This window comes from Netta rufina (genome assembly GCF_964035555.1).
Source record: "Netta rufina genome assembly, chromosome: 3".
Taxonomy (NCBI): Eukaryota; Metazoa; Chordata; class Aves; order Anseriformes; family Anatidae; genus Netta; species Netta rufina.
This window is the reverse complement of record NC_140125.1, coordinates 120251590-120270107: the sequence shown is the minus strand read 5'-3', so window position 1 is coordinate 120270107 and position 18518 is coordinate 120251590. Positions and strand designations below refer to the sequence as shown.

At 55.7% G+C, this 18518-nt stretch overlaps 2 protein-coding genes across 6 annotated transcripts; one reads left to right on the top strand and one right to left on the bottom strand.

Annotated features, from left to right (window-relative positions):
• Positions 1-220: 220 nt before the first annotated feature.
• On the top strand, positions 221-2081 carry STMN4 (stathmin 4; the record flags this gene model as incomplete). 5 transcript variants are annotated; one of them, XM_084283766.1, is made up of 4 exons in its annotated part: positions 221-311; positions 663-868; positions 1123-1314; positions 2022-2081. In XM_084283766.1, the coding sequence occupies exons 1-4, from the start codon at positions 230-232 to the stop codon at positions 2079-2081; spliced, it is 540 nt and encodes a 179-aa protein (XP_084139892.1). In that variant the 5' UTR covers positions 221-229. The 5 variants fall into 5 exon arrangements, with proteins under 5 accessions (XP_084139892.1, XP_084139891.1, XP_084139890.1 ...); XM_084283765.1 differs by having other exon boundaries at positions 660-868; XM_084283764.1 differs by lacking the exon at positions 2022-2081 and adding an exon at positions 1541-1687.
• Positions 2082-5671: 3590 nt separating this feature from the next.
• Positions 5672-17695, bottom strand: LOC311208084 (techylectin-5B-like; the record flags this gene model as incomplete). Its single annotated transcript, XM_084284505.1, has 7 exons — positions 5672-5818; positions 6184-6379; positions 7147-7363; positions 8698-8835; positions 12440-12662; positions 15396-15890; positions 17690-17695. The coding sequence occupies 7 exons, from the start codon at positions 17693-17695 to the stop codon at positions 5672-5674; spliced, it is 1422 nt and encodes a 473-aa protein (XP_084140631.1).
• Positions 17696-18518: the final 823 nt, after the last annotated feature.

Here is an 18518-nt window from a genome sequence, read left to right as displayed (position 1 = left end):
CCAGGACAGGCGAAACCCCTCTTTTAAAGGCACCCCCATCGTTGCGTGCCTCAGTTTCCCCACTGCACGGTGTCTTTGCTCACCCTGCATCACCCTGCTGTAACCTAGCAGAACGTGCCAGCCCTATCCCAGCCCATCCCCAGCACACGGCAGCCCCTGCCCAGTGCCGGGCAGGCCCCCCGCCCGCTGACCCCACTCCCACCTTCTCTCCCCAGCTTACAAAGAGAAGATGAAGGAGCTGCCTCTCGTCTCCTTGTTCTGCTCCTGCTTCCTCTCGGACCCCCTGAACAAACCGGCGTACACCTATGAAGGTAGGAGCCCCCGTGTCAGGGCACCCACAGCTTCTCTGGGACGCCCCCAGTGAATTTTCTTCCTTAAAGCCAATCCAAATCCACCCTATTTCAAGTTTCAACTATCATGCCTCCTCCTGGCACTACAAGCCCAAAAATCTTTCCATATTTCTTGAAAACCCCCTTGTCAGGGCGCTTGGGGGGGGTCTCCCCAAAACCTTCTCCTCTCCAGACCCCCTCAGCTTACGGGCTGAGCTCCCTTCACCCCCCGGGACCCCCAGCTATCTGCCCTCCATCCTTTCATCCCCCCTAATGTGGGAGGATTTGGGAGGCACCCGTGCCAGCAGTCAGCCCTTGCCCCTCTCCCAGCAGACACCGTCGACCTCACCTGGTGCGTCATCTCCGACATGGAAGTCATCGAGCTCAACAAGCGCACCTCGGGGCAGTCCTTCGAGGTGATCCTGAAGCCCCCCTCTTTCGACGGCATCCCCGAATTCAACGCCTCCCTGCCCCGGCGGCGCGACCCCTCCTTGGAGGAGATCCAGAAGAAGCTGGAGGCGGCGGAGGAGAGGAGGAAGGTGGGTGCGGAGGTGGCGCCCACGGGAGCGCACCCCGGGGGGAGGTGGCACGAGGACGCAGCCTCGTGCCCATGGCACGGCCACCGCGGGGGGACATCGCTGAGTTTGGAGGGGGTGGTGGCATCAGGGGGGGAAGGAACCCGTGGTCCCTGTGGTCCCTGTGGTCCCTGTGGTCCTTGTGGTCCCTGTGGTGCTCGTGGTGCTCGTGGTGGCCACGGTGCCCACGGCCACGGTGCCCCCTTTGCCCCCCGCAGTACCAGGAGGCCGAGCTGCTGAAGCACCTGGCGGAGAAGCGGGAGCACGAGCGGGAGGTCATCCAGAAGGCCATCGAGGAGAACAACAACTTCATCAAAATGGCCAAAGAGAAGCTGGCGCAGAAGATGGAGTCCAACAAGGAGAACCGCGAGGCGCACCTCGCGGCCATGCTGGAGCGCTTGCAGGAGAAGGTGAGACCCCGGCGGGGTTGGAAGGGGAAGGGGAAGCACTGGGACACCCATCCGGGCACCCCGCATGGCTCGTGGGGTGGCACGACCCCCTGGGGACACCGCCGAAGGGGGGGGCGTTAGCCAAAATCCAGGTCCCACCGGGGCGGGGGTGACCCCAACGGGCCTGGCGTGTCCGTGCTGCCGTGCCGCCGCTGTGTGCAGACCTCTTCTCTCTCCCCCGAAGCAGGTCTGCTCCCAGCCTCAGCACGGAAGGTCCCACCACCCTCACCACCTCCAGCTCCCTCCAAAACATCCCTTCTGCAAGGAGCTCGCCCAGTGCCCTTCTCCAAACGCCTCGGCCAGCCCTGGGGCAGAGGCAGAGAGCACGAGATAATGACGGACAATCCGAGCTCGCCCCATCTCCTTTTGGGGTTCCCGCTCCGCCTTGTCTGGCTGACGTCTACCTCCTAGATAGAGGGCGAGGACAATCTTTCAGCCTGTCCCCGAGTGCCTCCACGGTCCTTAAAACCCTCTTAAAACCCGGGGAGGAGAGGACGCAGTTGACCCACCGCTGTCCCTCCGGGGACGAACCTGGCCTCGCGAACGCCCTCGGTGCCTTCGAACCCCTCCGAAGCCGCTGGCCCGCCCGTGGGGCCCGAAGCCCGGCGAGCTAACGCGTCTCCCCCCCTTCCCTCCCACCCCCCCCCCCCCAAATCCTCCCCCCACAGGACAAACACGCAGAAGAAGTGAGGAAAAACAAGGAGCTCAAGGAAGAGGCCTCCAGGTAAAGAGGCGATGCTTGGACTGACAGCTCCGGGGAGGTGGCGGAGGCTGCCGCAGCGCGAGGCCGGCCGGTGGAGAGGGGACGTTCCTCTGCTTTCTTTGTTTGTGAATGTACAGAGTTGACCAGTGAAGCCATCCTAGTCGTTTCGGGGAGGGTGGGGAGGGAGGCGAGCGGATGGGTGGGCGGGCGGGCGCGCGCCTCCCCGGATTTGGGGTGCGCGCCCCGCGGGGGTCCAGCGTGCCGCCCACCACAGAGGTTGGAAGGAGCCAGCCTTGGAGCTGGCGAAGAGGAGGAGGTGGCCCCGGGGATGGAGAGGGTGGGGAGGGAATTGGGGAAATGTGCGTCGTGTGTGACTTTCGTTTGGTGCTGGGCAGGCGGGCGGGTGCGCGCCCCCCTCCAGCTGCGGTTCTCCGGCTCCGTCCTGCCCCGGCGGGCTCCTGGCCATCGATGGGCAGCGGCATCTCTTGGTGACCCCCCGCTCCTTTCATCCCATCTCGGCTCCAGGGTCTTAGCCAGGGTGGGTGTTACTGGCCCCTAAACCTTACGGCACCGCTTTGGGGAAGGGGGAGAGGAGACCCCTCGCTGGAGGTGGTCAGAGCGAGACTCGCTTGCTCCAAAGGCTTCACCCGGCTGTAGGAGATGCTGAGGATCCTGTTCAGGGTGACACCGAAAGACCCCAAAGAGCTGCTTGGGTTTTTTTTTTGTAAGAAATCTCCCAATCTTCTCGGTAGCTCTTGGACAAAAATCCCTTTTTCTGCTCCAGAGTGACTCCAGGGCGAGAGGCAGCGTGGCACCCCGCTGCTGCCTTGTCCCAAGCCGTGCCCTCCAGGAGGTGTTTTGGGGAGGGAGATCTGTGCCTCCAGGGAGGGTGAGCAGGGCAGGGAGTCCTTCCTTCCCAGCAGGAGACATCGGAGACTCTGCTTTCTGCCCCGGGGGGTTCATCCCCTCCTCTCCCAGCTGCCAGCAGGCAATGGTCCCAGTACCACCAGGCCCTGGCATCTCCAACCCTGATGCAAACCAAGGTCTCGGTCTCCTCTACAGCCAGAGAAGGTTTTTACAAGCACTGATTCAGGTCCAGAGGGAGCCGTGTCTCTTTTTGTGCCATGAGATGCTCGCCCCGACCCCGGGGGCTGGGGGGGGGACCTGCCCCTGGAGGGGCTGCCAAAATCTGGAGCGTGGGAGAAGGCGGCGGGTGAAGGAGATGGAGGGGGCTGTTCTAGCTGTGGCACGAGCTGTCCTTTTTTTTGTATACTCTGGTTGTAAATAAACTGCCTTGGCATTTCTTTTGTTTTCTCACGGGCGGTGCAGTGTCTCCTGTGTGTGGTTTTTGGGCGGGGGGAGGATGGAAACGTGCTCAGGTCTATATTGAGGCCAGATCACCCCCTTTGGTCCATCCGTGGAGCAAAACTTCACATCCCCAGTGTCAGGAGAGCCGGGGGGAGTCTGCTTCCCCAGCCCTACGGAGGAAGCAGCACCAATTCCTCCCCTGCCTCTGCTCACCCTGAAAGATGGTGGCAGCAAAATTTAGGACCAGCTTCCCAAAGTATCCAAATTTCCACTCCTCCTGGGCCAAGCGAGTCCTTGGTGGGGTCTCCGGGGGGGTCCAGACCTTCATGGGAAAGCAGAGATCGTGCCCAGGGGGTCCCATCACGCCCAAATGCGACAGCAACGTGGGGTGCCACGTAGAAAAGGAGATGGAGTCAGTGGTGTGGAGCTCACGGTGGCCACACAAAATGGTGGGCTGCGCGTTACCAAACCCCCAAACGCCACGGGGGAGAGGAGCTGGGGGCTGCAGAAGGTTTTGTTAAAACGCAAGAAATGAGGAAAGGCCACAGGCTCGGAGAGTGGGCAGGAGGCATAAATCTTGAGCGGATGACATCAGCAGGAATCTCGAGGCCGACCATCGGCAGAGTTGGAGGAGCTGGGTAAACCCACAGGAGACAAAATGCTGCTCCGCTCAGTCCATTTTATTTTAATAAACAAAGGGTAACGCAATATATTGTTCTCCCCCAGGGCCCTGGGCCGCAGCCTACAACAGCGTGTGCACTACGGGGCCCGAAGGGCTGGAGGAACCATGGCACAATGGAAAGAGGCACCCATGCTGGGCTGGGGAGGAAGGAAACAGGGAGAGACCGAGGGAGCTTCCTCCGAGGAGTCTTGGAAAGCTCCCAAAAGCTTTGAGGAGGGCGGCAGAGAAACGGGGAGCAGAGCCAGGAGAGCAGAGCTCGTCCTGGGGAGAAGCCAGTGGGTGGCAAGGGAGGAGAAAAAAGGGGGCACCGAGGGAAAGAAGGTGGCAGCAAGGGCACAGCCAGGAGGAGGCTGCTTGGAGGAGCAGCCAAAAACCCCCAAACCAACCCAAAAACCTGACCGTGTCCAGGCTCCTGGTGCAGCATCCCAGGTTATCCCATCCGTAACCACCTGCAGCTCAGATCTTCACCAGGTCTCAGCTCCCAATGAGCATGGACAACGACCCAGTGAGGCTCAGGGAGCTCATTTTACTCCCCTTGCTGTTAACCTGTAGCACAGCTGCCATTCCCCTTCCCTGAACCCTCTTTGAACTCTTCCGCCCAAATGAAGCCGGAAAAAAAAGGTAATCTGATTAAAAATTCATCAGCAGCCGCTGCACGGCCGTGGGCTCCATCTCTTGATCCTGCAAGGAGGCGAGGTCGGGAGAAAAAAGAGGGGCTCTAGCTGCAACTACAAATGGAAAAACCCTACAGAAATTAAAGGAAAGCAACAACAAGTCCTCTTTATCCAGAACAAGGCAGTAAAACAAGACTTAAAATCATGTCTAATCATTCCTGCAGACCACGCCTAAGGTTGATAGAAAATTCATCAGTTCTTTGCCAGAGAAAGGCCTGAGAGGTGAAAACGCGATGGAAAAACGGAAAATCTTCAGCATTTTGATTTTTAAATCCTTTTATTTGGGGCATAATTATTGCAGCTACACAATCCCTGCCAGAGAAGCGAGGACCACTGCGGATCTTCCTCCTCTTTTGCCCACGATGAGGTTTGGGCAGCGACGTTGGCTCTCCCTGCTCTCCCCAGGGCCATCTCAGCACCTTGCAGCCACCCCAGGACATCCCTGGGTTGAAGTGCTGGACCTCCAGTGCTAAATACACACACAGTAATGTGAACACCAAGCCAAGAGCTGTAGAAAATACATGCAGGATTGCTGGTCTGAATTTACTCTTGGCTTCACATCTCCCTTCAACACAAGCTGTGGCCTCAGACCACCCCAAGCCAGCACCCAGGTTGAGGCTCAGGCCTTGGGGAAGCCCAATCCTGCCAAGAAGTGCTGCCAAAAAAAAATGCTGCCAAGAACTGCTGTGAAAAATTGCCCCATGCTCGTCTTCGCAAGGCCATCCTCATGGCCCACCTCCATGGCGTGAGGAGAGCTTTCACCACCCCAGCACTGCTGAAGGCCTCCATGCTCCCGCGGGTGGTTCAGCTCTCTCCGAGGCCCACAGGCAGCAAGAAGGATGGTGGCTCAGTCCATCAGGGACCCCCAGGCTCAGTTTTTGCTCCCGAGGAGTTATTTCCACACACTTCTGTTCCCAGCAGTGGGTGAATGGAAGAAGGCCCGGGGCTGCTTCACGGGGAGAGGTGGGGACGGAAGGTGCGTGGCCGGATCATCATGACCACCTTCCTCAGGGAGTAGTAGTCCGTGTCCTTCCACGAGTACCACACGATGCCATCGGGGCCCAGGATCTTTCTGTTTTTAATGGAGTATCGGCCGCCCTGCGGTGCAGAAAGAAGGATGGGAAACGCACGGAGGTGTCATCAGAAAACTGATCGCTCAAACACCGCAGCGACACAGTGGGAAGGGCACGTAAAGCTCGACATATTTCAGGTGCTCCCAGTGGAGGTGGCATCTCAGGCTGCATGAGTCACCACCAAACGGCCCCAAAACACAGCGTGAAGAGGTGGCTTGATGCTTGTGTCTGATCCCTGGCACCGAAAGGGCTGGGCTGCCCTGGTGCCAGCACTCCCTTGAGCCCTGCTCCAAGAGCAGAGGTTGGCCAAGCCAGGAAGGATTGCAGGGATGTGAGGACACTGTCCCCAGTCCTTGAGTGCCACCCCTGTGTCCCTTTCCCCCCCTTTACCTTGTAGTACACCCCGTTGAGGTTGGAGAAGAAGCACTGGTGGTACCACCAGCCTCCGTGGGAGATCTCGGCACAGATGTTCCCCGAATCGGGCGTGCTGAAGCTCCTCTTATTGTGGTACCAGGCGAAGGAGTCCTCCACCGTCCCGCTGAACCCGTCCACGTGCAGGCGGTAGTAGTTGGCCTCGTCCTCGATGCTGCCAGCAAAGGGGAAACTATTTAAAAGGGGAGCGTCCGAGCCTCCTCTCCAGCTTGGGGACCGCGTTCCTGGTGTGGGCACCTAGCAATCATCGGGCTGCTCTGCCCAGGCTCCCCGCTGTGATTCATCACCTCGAAGAGCCAAAGCCGATGGATTTCCCCCTTCTGTGGGATGTTTTTGTCATGACTCAGGGCGCTTGCTTTAGGTCTGAGCCAGGCAGACCGTGACTCTACAACCACAACAAAGGGCTGAGACGGCTTTGGCAAGACAAACCCTCTGATTACACGGTTCTGCCTCTCCTCCACAGAGCAAGCATCCTGCCCTTCACCTTGACCGAGCTAATTAGTAATTTGCCCCCTGGGCTAGCAAAGGTTGAAGGTGACTGCTGTTGCACATGGCATCTGATGAGAAAAAAAAAATCGGGGTGACCATTCAGAGCACGTTTCCTGGCAGAAAGTACTCCAAGGTGCTTTCAAGCAACATATTTTTTTTGTGGTTTTGTTTGTTTTGTTCTGTTTTAAGGTAGTTTCAGCAGTTTGGGTGTCTACCTTAAGCCCCAAAGCTTCAAACATGCAGTGCTACCCTGCACATCCTCCCATGCAGGTTACTCCACGGTCACCCACAAACATTTCCAGCAGAGAAAAGGAAAGAGTTCATCTGGGACTGTCTAGACAGACCTGGCCATCCCTGCTTAATAAAGGACGTGGCTGATGTGTTATGGATAATAAAACGCCAAGAATCAGTGGAGACCACCCCAGCTCCTACCTGAAGACCTGGTAGAAGGCGTGCTTGTGCTTGTTGTTCCAGTCCTCCAGGTCGATACGCAGCGAGTAGTCCCCTTGGCTGGTTATCTTGTGGATGTTCTCGTTGCCCAGCCAGAACTCGCCGCTGAGGTCCCCAAAGCCCTCCTTGTACTCGTTCCAGGTCCGATTGAAGTCAACCGAGCCGTCCTGACGCCTCTGGATGACCGTCCAGCCCCCACCTGCAGGACAGAATGGAAAAGGGGAGTCTGGAGGGAACGTCCATGAGTCCCAACGCCTTCGCACGGTGTGGTGTCACCTCTGAGGGTCCATCTCCAGCTCAGGAAGGTGTCTCCTTGTCCTGCCCCCTCCGACCAAGTGGCAAAGCACAGCGTGAGCCGGTTTACAGGGATCAAACCTGGTGCCCAACGCAACTCAGGGAAAGGGGGTGCCACCTCTCCCATGTCTGCTGGTGATAATGTTCTCCTGCCGGCTGCCAGGGGTTCATTGCAGACCTTCAGGTGGCTTTAAATGAGTATGGTGGTGGTCCGGGGGAGGCAAACGTTTTGGGACTGGAACGAACTGGAGATCCTGGAGTTTGGAGATTGTTATGTACTGTTCCCGCAGCACCACAGAGGCACACGAGCTCTCTTCCAGCATTGTCTCACAGTCTCCATCTGCTCTCCCATCTGTCTGAATCCCTCTTTCTCATTTTATTCCGAAACTGTAAGACTGAGGAGGGGACTGGGGACATGTTTTTATTTGCTGTTTGTACAGGCTGGCACTCGGCAGTGTCCAAGACTGTGACAATGGTCATGCAAATAATAGTAATGCCATAACCACACTGCCTGAACAGCCCGTTTCTTAATGAGTGCTCGTGTCCACAAGCTGCCATCACCTGTAGATCTTTTGGGCCAACCTTCCCCAGTAGGCGAGAAGCCTGCCTGTGGGCAGCCAACCCCTTCCTCCATCTCGGGATGTGTTAATGTGACACGTCCATCCCAGCAGGAGCAGACCCATGGGGCAAGGAGCTGACAACCCACCGCGGTTCCCTGACAATTGGCGTCGTTCTTCCCAAATCTGGGCCTCGTAAACTGATTTTGTCAGTAAGTCTGTGCCTAGGGATGATGCGTTGTGTATGGATATTTAGACAGCAAAGGTCCGGGTGGTCATCTGCTCCCACTTTTACATCCTAAAATATCTCTGGGCAGGTTCTCCCCTCTCACTTCAGCACAGCTACTGTTAGGGATTGCTCTCTGCTGCCCAGAGATGCTCCAGGCACCCCCTCCTCCAGAAGGGCTTCTTTTTCCCAAAGCCCTGTGTGGTATCCACTAGATCTTTGCAAATACCTTGGGTATGTGAGGAGATCCCCAAGAAATGAGGAGATCCCCAAAGAACCCTAAATGCCTGTGTTTAGGCAACTGAATCTCAGCCCTAATGCCTGGTTTGAACTCCTTATCCAAATTTCCCTTTCTTTAGCCAGCAGAGAGGCTGTAACCCTCAGCTAGGAGACAGCTCGCAGGGACACATCTCCCACCCAGAGCTCTCCTGGCAGATGGTGTAGGTCCCTCAGTACCTTCGGTGTCCATCTCGCACAGCACCTCGATAGGCATCCCTCCGATGGAGGGCATGATGCTGTAGACCCCCGACCGCCGGAGCCCGTTGTAGTAAACAGAAGCACAGTCGATGGGGCAGTTCCTGGCGTGCTTCATCTCTGCAAGAAAGCAGAGAAATGCGACATTTGGCACACAAAAAAAAGAAAAAAGTGTTAGGGTTACATCATTTTCATGCTATCGTAACACAGAGCCTGACAAAAATCCCAAATTCAGAGCGATTACGTTGCATGACGCTGCCTTCCTGCCCGAGTGCAGTGCCTATTAGCGATCAGGTTCATTAGCACGGGTCCGTATTTTGGGTGCTGTGGCTGGGGAAGGTCAGCTGGGTTACACCTCACCCCAAAAAGCTGCGATGCGCTGACAAAGGATCGATGGTGCAGATGGCAGAGGAAGGTTTTTCTTCTCCCACACGGCTGCTGCGGGCATTGTCGCACAAGGAAAGGGGATCAAAACCGTTCTGAAGACTCTAAAGATGCTTCCAACCGGGATGTGCCAGGCGGGATTTATTTTGTCTGGCACGAGCTATCTATACTTCAGAGGCGGTCTCGGCTGGTGTCCCTAGAGACAGGCTCATGCAGAGGGTAGCTCATCCTGGCTTTACGTGGGAGAGGAGAGAAATCCACTCTCCTCCCGTCACCTACCGAAGGAGCTGGGCTGAATTCTCTGCACAGACGTGCCCGGAGACATCTGAGGTGCCCAGGAGCATCCTGGCTGGCTCTCAGGTGTCCCAGGTAGGTCTTGTCCCACATCTTCCAGGCTTAGGGGGATGCTTTGGATGTTCTCGATGGCACTAGGAGACTGCCCGGTGGAAAGACCATGCTGACTTGGCTCAGTCCATGCACTGCTTGACTCGATATCCTAAAAATCCAGCTCATGTGCGCGTAGACACCCAAAATGAAGCATTTGTGAGAAGAGTCTCCCTGGAGATGGCTGCAGGCTGGTGTGATGATTGTCATCTTTAGGAAGAGAGGCACAAAGGCAGCTCCCACGGGCAGCTACCCTTCCTTCCACTCACCCCGCCAGGCCAGCCTGAAGCACATATGGCCTGGACACCAAACTGGTGTCACTGGGAGATGCAGGGGCCCAGGAGGGGACGAGCAGAAAGCCCAGGAGACTGCCTGTCCACGAGGCAAACCGAGGCTGCAGGACTGGCAGCTGATGAAAGCTTCTGGATGGGAAAATAAGGCTGGGGAGGGCAATGACAGCTGAATGGTGGCCGCATCCTGGCTCACCAACTGGGGCGTGCGGTGGCTGCAGGCTGGGGACGGGCTGGGGACACTGGGGACGTCCCCTGGGGCTGGCACCAAGCGGCTGCTGCAGAGCGTGCAGGGGGGGAAGCAGCTGGGTGCAGAGCAAATTATCAGCATCCAATTATAAAAAGGTGACATCAAATCATGGAGGGGCTGCCACGGGTGTAGAGGTGAGCTCCAGCACCCCTGAACATCCCAGCTCGTGCTCAGGGAGGAGCACACAAAGGCAGCAGGTGGGGTTGGAGCTGTTGGTGTTGCCTCCACCACGACATGGGTGGCCAAATGAGCTTTGCACTCTTCTTTCTTTCTTTCTTTCTTTCTTTCTCTTTCTTTCTCTTTCTTTCTTTCTTTCTTTCTTTCTTTCTTTCTTTCTTTCTTTCTTTCTTTCTTTCTTTCTTTCTTTCTTTCTTTCTTTCTTTCTTTCTTTCTTTCTTTCTTTTTCTCTCTTTCTCTCTTTCTCTCTTTCTCTCTTTCTCTCTTTCTCTCTCTTTCTCTCTCTCTTTCTCTCTTTCTCTTTCTTTCTCTTTTCCTGTCTTTCTCTCTTTCTCTCTTTCTTTCTCTCTTTCTTTCTCTTTCTTTCTTTCTTTCTTTCTTTCTTTCTTTCTTTCTTTCTTTCTTTCTTTCTTTCTTTCTTTCTTTCTTTCTTTCTTTCTTTTCTTTCTTTCTCTCTCTCTCTCTCTCTCTCTCTCTCTCTCTCTCTTTCTCTCTTTCTCTCTTTCTCTCTTTCTCTCTTTCTCTCTCTCTTTCATGCAATTTTTGGGAAAATTCTTACATTAGTTGGCCTGAGGAGAAGTAACTGCCTTTCCCCCTGGCATCACCAGCTCAAATCAGATCAAGGCTGGGAGGTGAAAGCCATCAGCAGCTCCTGTGCTTGACTGAACCTGCTCCTTTCTGGAGAAGGAAGACCCTGGCTTTGTAAGACCAGGTGCACGGCAGGCTGGAGGACCATTCTGGAGAAATATCTCTTCATCCTTTCCTAACATCCTCCTGCCCCTCTGCTCAGCACCGGAGCACTGGGACCAGTCCTGGGATCCCCAGGGTGCTGCTGTGAGCTCCGGGGGTGCCCCAGGGATCCTGGAGGCTTTGGGGTTTTGAAATGGGGCTGGGCACGGGGGTCAGCACCCCCTTACCAAGGCCCTGGAGACCCAACAGGTTGCAAAACCTTCCAGCAGCTCCAGGTGGAGCTTTGCTATGACGAGCCCCGGTCCGAACGTTGTCATAAATGGGGATTCTTTGGCAGAAAATTGGGGCAGAACAGCAGGGGAAAAAAAAAAATAAATGCGTTTTTTGATTGGAAGTTCCCATGTTTGCTAAAAAATAATAAAATGAATAAAACATTTCAGTGACCAACAAGGAAAACAAGCAAACAAAAACTGGCAAAAACTTCAATGCATTCATTAAATCTAGAGTGTGAGAAATAATGGAAAATTGTTGGTTTGGGGGAGTTGAAGAGTATTACCAAAGCCCCGATTTCATGTTATGAATTTTTGAGACAAAATGATTTCTTGCTTTTTCTTTTCTTTTCTTTTCTTTTTTTTTCTTTTTCTTTATTCTTCTCTTCTTTCTTTCCTTTCTTCCTTTCTTCCTTTTCATCTTTTCTTTCTTTCTTTCTTTCTTTCTTTCTTTCTTTCTTTCTTTCTTTCTTTCTTTCTTTCTTTCTTTCTTTCTTTCTTTCTTTCTTTCTTTCTTTCTTTCTTTCTTTTTCTTCCTTTCTTTCTTCCTTTCTTTCTTCCTTTCTTTCTTCCTTTCTTTCTTCCTTTCTCTCTTTCTCTCTTTCTCTCTTTCTCTCTTTCTTTCTTTTTCTTTCTTTCTTTCTTTCCTCTTTCTTTTTCTTCTTTTTCTTTTTTCTTTTTTCTTTTTGTTTTCTTTTTTCTTTTTTCTTTCTTTTTCTTTTTTCTTTTTCTTTTTTTTCTTCTTTTCTTTTTTCCTTTCTTTTTCTTTTTTCTTTTTTCTTTTTTCTTTTTTCTTTTTTCTTTTTTCTTTTTTCTTTTTTCTTTTTTTTCTTTTTTCTTTTTTCCTTTTTCCTTTTTTCTTTTTTTTTTCCTTTTTCTTTTTCCTTTTTTTTCCCTTTTTCTTTATTTCTATTTTTTTCTTTTTTCTTTTTTTTCCTTTTTCTTTTTTCCTTTTTTTTTTTTTCTTTTTTTCTTTATTTTTTTTTTCTGATGGGGAAACAGTCCCCGGAGCTAGGCGGAAGGCACCTACAGCTGACTGCAGGTGCAATAACAGTGGGAGCGGTGCCAACGGGGCTGTCAGAGCCAAATCTGAGCCCTGCGAGCATCTCACCCCACCCAGGGAGAGAAAAAAAAACCACCAAGGTACCCGACCCTCCCCTAGGTTGCACAGAAAATATTCCACTGCTCCGAGGAGCCTCGGGAAGGCAGTCTGGCTGAAACCAGGCTGCAAGCAAAGAGGATCGAAACCCTTTTTTCCCACCCCAGCATCTCCCCATCACCTGGCCGGTGCGTCTCCTCCTGCAGCCTGATGTCTGCGGGGCCGAGGCAGGTGGGGTTGCGCCAGACCCAGTCGGTCAGCACCGAGACGTTGTTGATCTGCGCCTGCATGTCGTAGAGCAGCGTGGCCTGGATGTGCTGCAGGGTGCTGGCCTCGCTGTACCGCTGCTCCAGGTCCTGCACCCGCTGCTCCAGGCTGCGGTTGGGGCCGGCCGCCTCCTCGTGCTGCAAGCAGGGCAAAATTTGGGATAGAAGGGGGGATATGGGGAAACCCCGCAGCCCTCCCCAGCCCCTGGCAGGACCCACAACCTCTTTGGGGTTCCCTGGCACGGGTGGGAAGTGCAGAGGTGAGCTGGGTGCTGCAGGAGCAGGGTGAGCAGATGGGATTTGTCCCCAAAACCCCTCCAGCTCGTTGAATCTCAGGGTGAATCCAGCAACCCCAAAACCACCGCTGGGTTTTCCCCTTGAAACACTCCCCATTCTCCCCTCGAGCAACAAAAGCTTTCAGCACCCTGCAGCGAGGAGCTGCCCGTGCCACCAGGAGCCACCTCCAGCTCTTTGGGTACCAACCCTGGGGATGCAGGGCCCCAGCCCCTTTTACCACCTGAATTTAGGATGCACACTCTTTGATCCCATGTAGGATACGTGCCCGGGCTGGGCGGGGGGCTCACACTGAGATGGGCACCCCCAGCCCCACCAGCACACACCAAACCTGCTCCAGGTGCCCAAATACCTGCAAAACCGCAGTGATTCTGCTTTCAGGTTGGGATTTCCTCCCGTGGGAAGGGATTTGTGCATCCAGAGGATGTTTTCTGCACCGATAACTACCGGCAGCCCTACAGCATCCTTCCCAAAACCACTTCAGCATGGCCTGGCCCTGCCGACAAGCCCAGATCACCTCGGGATGAGCCTGCCCATATCCCCAAATCCCAAGCAGATAGACAAACAGGGGAAACGAGGCTGGGAACTAGGGTGTGTGACAACGTGGTGCTCTCCTTATCAGCCCCGCAACGCCTCTGGCTCGCCCGTAAATCAGCTCTGCCCCGCGAGCCGTGACCGACACCAGCAGCCTGCACCCACGCGCCAGCCCTGCGCGTAAACCCGTGATGCTCTCTCCCAGACAATCCCCTCCTCCTCCACAGCCGACACCTTTTTTTTTTTCTTTTTTCCTTTTTTTTTATCCCCTGCTGTTGATTAAAACCAGCACGGCCAGGCTGGTTTCCATCAGCAGACCCTGCCGCATCCCTTTGCTCCACCGGGGATGGTTTATCGGGGGCTTCTCCGTTGGGGCGCAGCGGGGTCCTACCCACCCAAACCATGGTGGAACAAGGGAGGTGGGGAGGGAAACAAGGCAGAGAAGGGGTCACCTCGCCTCACCCCATTTTGGGGTCCCCATTAAACCAAAAGGAGCTGGGACCTGGCAGAGCCTGCTGGGGAAGGCTCCTGCGGTGCTCGGAGAGATGTCCGTGCTGGGTGGAGGAGCTGACATCGAGCTGCAGGAGAAACCCTGCTGGCAAAGCAGCAGGAGGCTGATTTATGGGGACGGATTAAAGGAGCAACAGCGCCTCGGAGGGAGGAAGGGAGGTGGAGAGCCCTAGCCGGGCCGGATGGTGGGCACGGCGGGGAGGCAGCAAGGGGAGGTGGGGAAAAAGCAGCCTGCCAGGCTGGGCACGGGCATTGGGAAGGGGCCAGAGCACCAGAGTGGGAAAACTTCTGGTGGAATTGTCCCTGTGACTGTAGGGTCTGGAGGGGACTGGCTCAGCAGCCATTTCTGCTTCTGGTTTCCTTGGTTCAGCTGCAAGGCCTTGTTTCCCACCCTGCATCCAGCTGCGCTTCTTGCCATTCCCCCCTCCCGTGCTTGGACGGAGGGCTGCGCGCATTGCGGAGCTCTCCAGGCTTTGTTCTCTTTCCTTTTCTTCCACCCCTTTACATTCCAGCGTGTGTTTTTTCAACAAAAAATAAAAAAAAAAAAATAAAAAAAAAAAAGAGGAATCGCTGTAGGTCTCTGCCGCAGCTTCCTGCTGAAAACAAGGCTGGGTTCAAAGCAATCGCTCAGGGCCCTTTCCGACAGAGGGCTGGAACCCCCTGCAAATGGCCCAAGGGGGTCCCAAATATCCCCAGGGACATCCCCTCTCTGAGTGCAGCTGTAGCCTGGTGGCATGGGTGCTGTTGGCCCTGTCCCCAAGGTGTGAACTGCTCGGGGTAGGGTTGGGGACCTGGATGTCCCCCCAAGGACCCTTGGGTGCATCCTTGTAGGGTGCAGAGCCCAGCAGCACCCCCAGCTCCTTCCCCGCTGCTCACCTGGGATCCCCTAGGGGAGAAACGAGTTCTCCCAACTCCTATTAACAGGGAAAGGGATAAAAAACAGCATGAAGACACAGAAATTATCAAGAGGGTGAGAGGGGAGGCAAAAAGGGAGAGCAGAGAGGATGGGAAGGGACCTGTATAAGCAGGAGGAGGGTCAGTGCCATGGTCCAACCAAGCACCATTGCCTCCCAGGGACCCTACAGAAGAGGCAGGGTGTTACGTGGGTTGTTTCAGAGCTTGGAAAGGAAGACAGGATTAAGGGCATGAACACTGCATGGAAAATATCTAGTGCACTGCTGTCCCTCTGCCTCCTTGGCCCGGAGCTGCAGGGCTCTGGGAAGGAGTCAACCTGAGATGTGGTTCAGCTCTGGCTGCCTAAAACTTCATCTCTAACCCCAATATGGGTAAGGGGTGAGCGACCCCAACCCATCCCAGGCAGGCTCAGAGGTGTTGGGGATGGTCTTCCTCCTCCTACAGGGATAAAACCAGAGGGGTTTGCAGCTCACGCTAAGAAAGATCAGCCCTGGAAGGCTCCCGAGCCAGCAGAGTAAGAGGGGTTTAATGGATAAACCCCTGTGGTCAGAGCAATGCTGAGCATTTCACCATCACCCTCTGCATCATCCCTGCAGGAACCGAGAGCAGCCCCTTTACCTGCAGCTCCAGGACTTTGATGCGGTGCCGGTGGTTCCTCAGCTCCTCCTGCAGCTCCGAGATCAGCTCCCGCAGCTCCAGGATCTGCTGCTTGCGCTCCTCGTTCTCGTGGAGCCAGTAGGACACCTCGTCGGTGCAGCGGAACAGATCCGGGCACCGCTGCTCGTCCCCCTGCGGCAGGGTGGCCACGATCCGGCAGCGCCCGTTGGGCAGCACCTGGTTGCTGTACTCCCCGCACTGGATCAAGCCCGTGCCCTCCTGGGGCTCCTCGGTGTCCCCGTAGGACGCGGGAAGGGATTTCGGCAGCGAGGGGACGCTCAGCACCGCCAGCAAGAGGAGGGACAGCCAAGGTGCCCCGGCGGGGACGGTGCCGGAGCAGAGCTCCATGGGGCGCACGGGGACGGTCCCCAAGGGTGGCTCCGTCACCTCGGGCAGGGTGTTGAGCCCATGTGGGGCCACGCTGGTTTTCCCCACATCCCAACGTGCTGGAATTGCCTGGAACAGGAGCCAGAGCAGGGATGCAGGCGGTGGGGACAAAGGGGAGCAAGGAGCCCTCCCACCGCACTGCCCACCGCCTCCCCAGCGGCTCATGGGTTTGGGGCTCTCCCCATGCCCCTCTGTATGGGTTTGGGGTAGATGTAGCCATAAATAGGGGTATGGAGGGCATGGTGCCCACCTTATGGGGAGCCCAGACCACCAAGATGCCCCTGACAGGGTCAGATCTCCATCCCACACCTCCATCCTGGCCCAATTTCCCCATGGCTGTGGGGTCGGTTGCCCCAGGTGGGCTCAGGTCCAAGCAGGATGGAGGGATGGTGACCTGGCTGATAGCAGGACAAGACAAATACATAAAATTTGTCCCTTTTATCCAGAGAAATCAGCTCAACACTGGGGCTCCCCACCGTGCCAAAAGCCACCCCAATCCCACCCCAAAGGGGATGGGGACGTGGGAGGGCACCGAGGCTCCCCAAGCACCCGTGGTGCCAGCACCTACCTTGGCAAGGACCAGCCGGGTGCTCCAGCAGCAGGCAGTGAGCAGGGACTGGCTGTGGGAAGCAGGGCAAGCATCGGGGTTTGCTGGGCACTGATTCCCCCTGATCCTCTCACCGCACTATAAATAGGGCCCCCAGAGCCGCCGGCCCCAGACGGTGCACGGCAGGCAGGAGCACAGGTCCCAGCGTGACCTTATCAGCACAGCGGGGATTAAACCGGAGTCTTGGCTTGAGGGCACGGCTCCCTGCTCCCAGACACCCCCATCCCATCCCATTTTGTCCCATCCCATCCCATTTTGTCCCATCCCATCCCATTTTGTCCCATCCCATCCCATCCCATCCCATCCCATCCCATCCCATCCCATCCCATCCCATCCCATCCCATCCCATCCCATCCCCATCCCATCCCATCCCATCCCCATCCCATATCCCCATCCCATCCCATCCCATCCCATCCCATCCCATCCCCATCCCCATCCCATCCCCATCCCATATCCCCATCCCACCCAATCCCATGAGCCTTTCTCCGGGCAGTTTTCATCCTTCTCCCCATCACGCTGGCTGCTCCTTGCAAGAAGGAAGAGTAATCATCCACCCAGCTAGAAATGTCAACAGGCTTGCTTAATTAAATATGCTAATCATTCTGACATAAGAATGCGAGCTGAAACCAGAGATTTCCAGACAAAAGCATTGGCTTTGGGGTTTTCTTTACTCCATGAAGAGTTTCCAGATGATGTTCCCAGATTGATTCCCACAAAGGAGATGCTCGAACCAGCTCAGACGGCCCCCAAAAGCAGAGGAAAGCCTGAAAAGGGGGAAATTCGTTAGTGGGCATCTGCAAGGGGGGGGTGTTAAGTGTAGGTGGATGTTAGGTGTAGGGTTTTCACTGGTCTCCTTTGTTTCTGCAGGGTTTGGGGGCAGAGCAGGGAGGTGTCCTGCTGGCTCAGGACACGGCGTTGCTCCACGGGGCTGATTGCCCCATCTCCGGCGCCTCTGGGTGTCCGTGTGTCTGTCCACATCCACCACCCAGGGCAGCTCGGAGAGGAAAATGTCCCTGGGCAAGCAGAGCCCTCCCCCTCCGAGCCCTTTTTGCATTGGTAATGAACGGGGAGAAAGCGGGCAGAAAGCACCAGCCCACCACCCCCCCCCTCCCCTGCTGGGACAGGGACCCCCATGTGCTCCGAAAATCACTTTTTGTTCACGTGCTGCCTCCCCGAGCTGCACTCTGCTCTTTTTCAACCCGGGTTTGTGTGTTTATCTCCTTGGTGTGGGGCCAAAATGGGTTTGCTCTGCCAATATTACCTCCATTATGGCTGTTATTGGGGCCCCAACCCTTCCCAGGCAGGGGGTGCAAACCTCCCTCCTCGGGGCAAGGAATGGTCCTGGCTTGGGGTAGGAGAAATGGGGCTATTTTGTCCCCCCTTAAAATTGTAGATATCAGAGCTGAGAATCAGCTGTTCAGTGGGAAAATACAGGAAAAATTACCTCTTGGGCCACGAATACCCCCCAGCCCCTGGTGAGTCCCACCTGGGAACGGGGTGCTCTGACCCCCACCGGCTCTTGGGGAGATGAAATACTGGAAGCTCAGCACCTGGAGCCTCAGTTTCCATCCCCGTTTCTCCCTCCAGATTACCCTTACCACCTCCAACCCAGGCACAGAGCTCACCGCCACGCTCTAGGGGTTGCGCCAGGAGCACCCCTTGGTCCTGCGATGGCCTCGGAGAGCTTTGGGTGCTCCTTTTGGGCTCCTCCACATCACCAGCAAACCCCACTCCAGCACCACAGGAGCCTCTCCTCTGCCCAGACGTGGTCGTTCGCCCTCCAGGGTCACCCCAGGAGACACCCAAGCTGTGGGGACGGGCAGGACATCTCACCCCCATCGGGATGGGACAAATCGCACCCCACAGCCCCTTACGGGGCGGTCTCGGGGCCAGGACCAAGGAGAACATCTCGCTCTCGAGCCTCATCCAAGAGCTCCTCCAGGGCGATTAGCTAAAGACCAGCTTCCCTTTATTGCACACGAGTGGAGAGACATTTATCGTGCCTGCCTATAATGCAACCCATTATCCTCCTCTCCGACGGGGGCTGCTGGTCCTGCTGGGGGGCGGCGGGGGAGGCGAGCCGGAGGAGG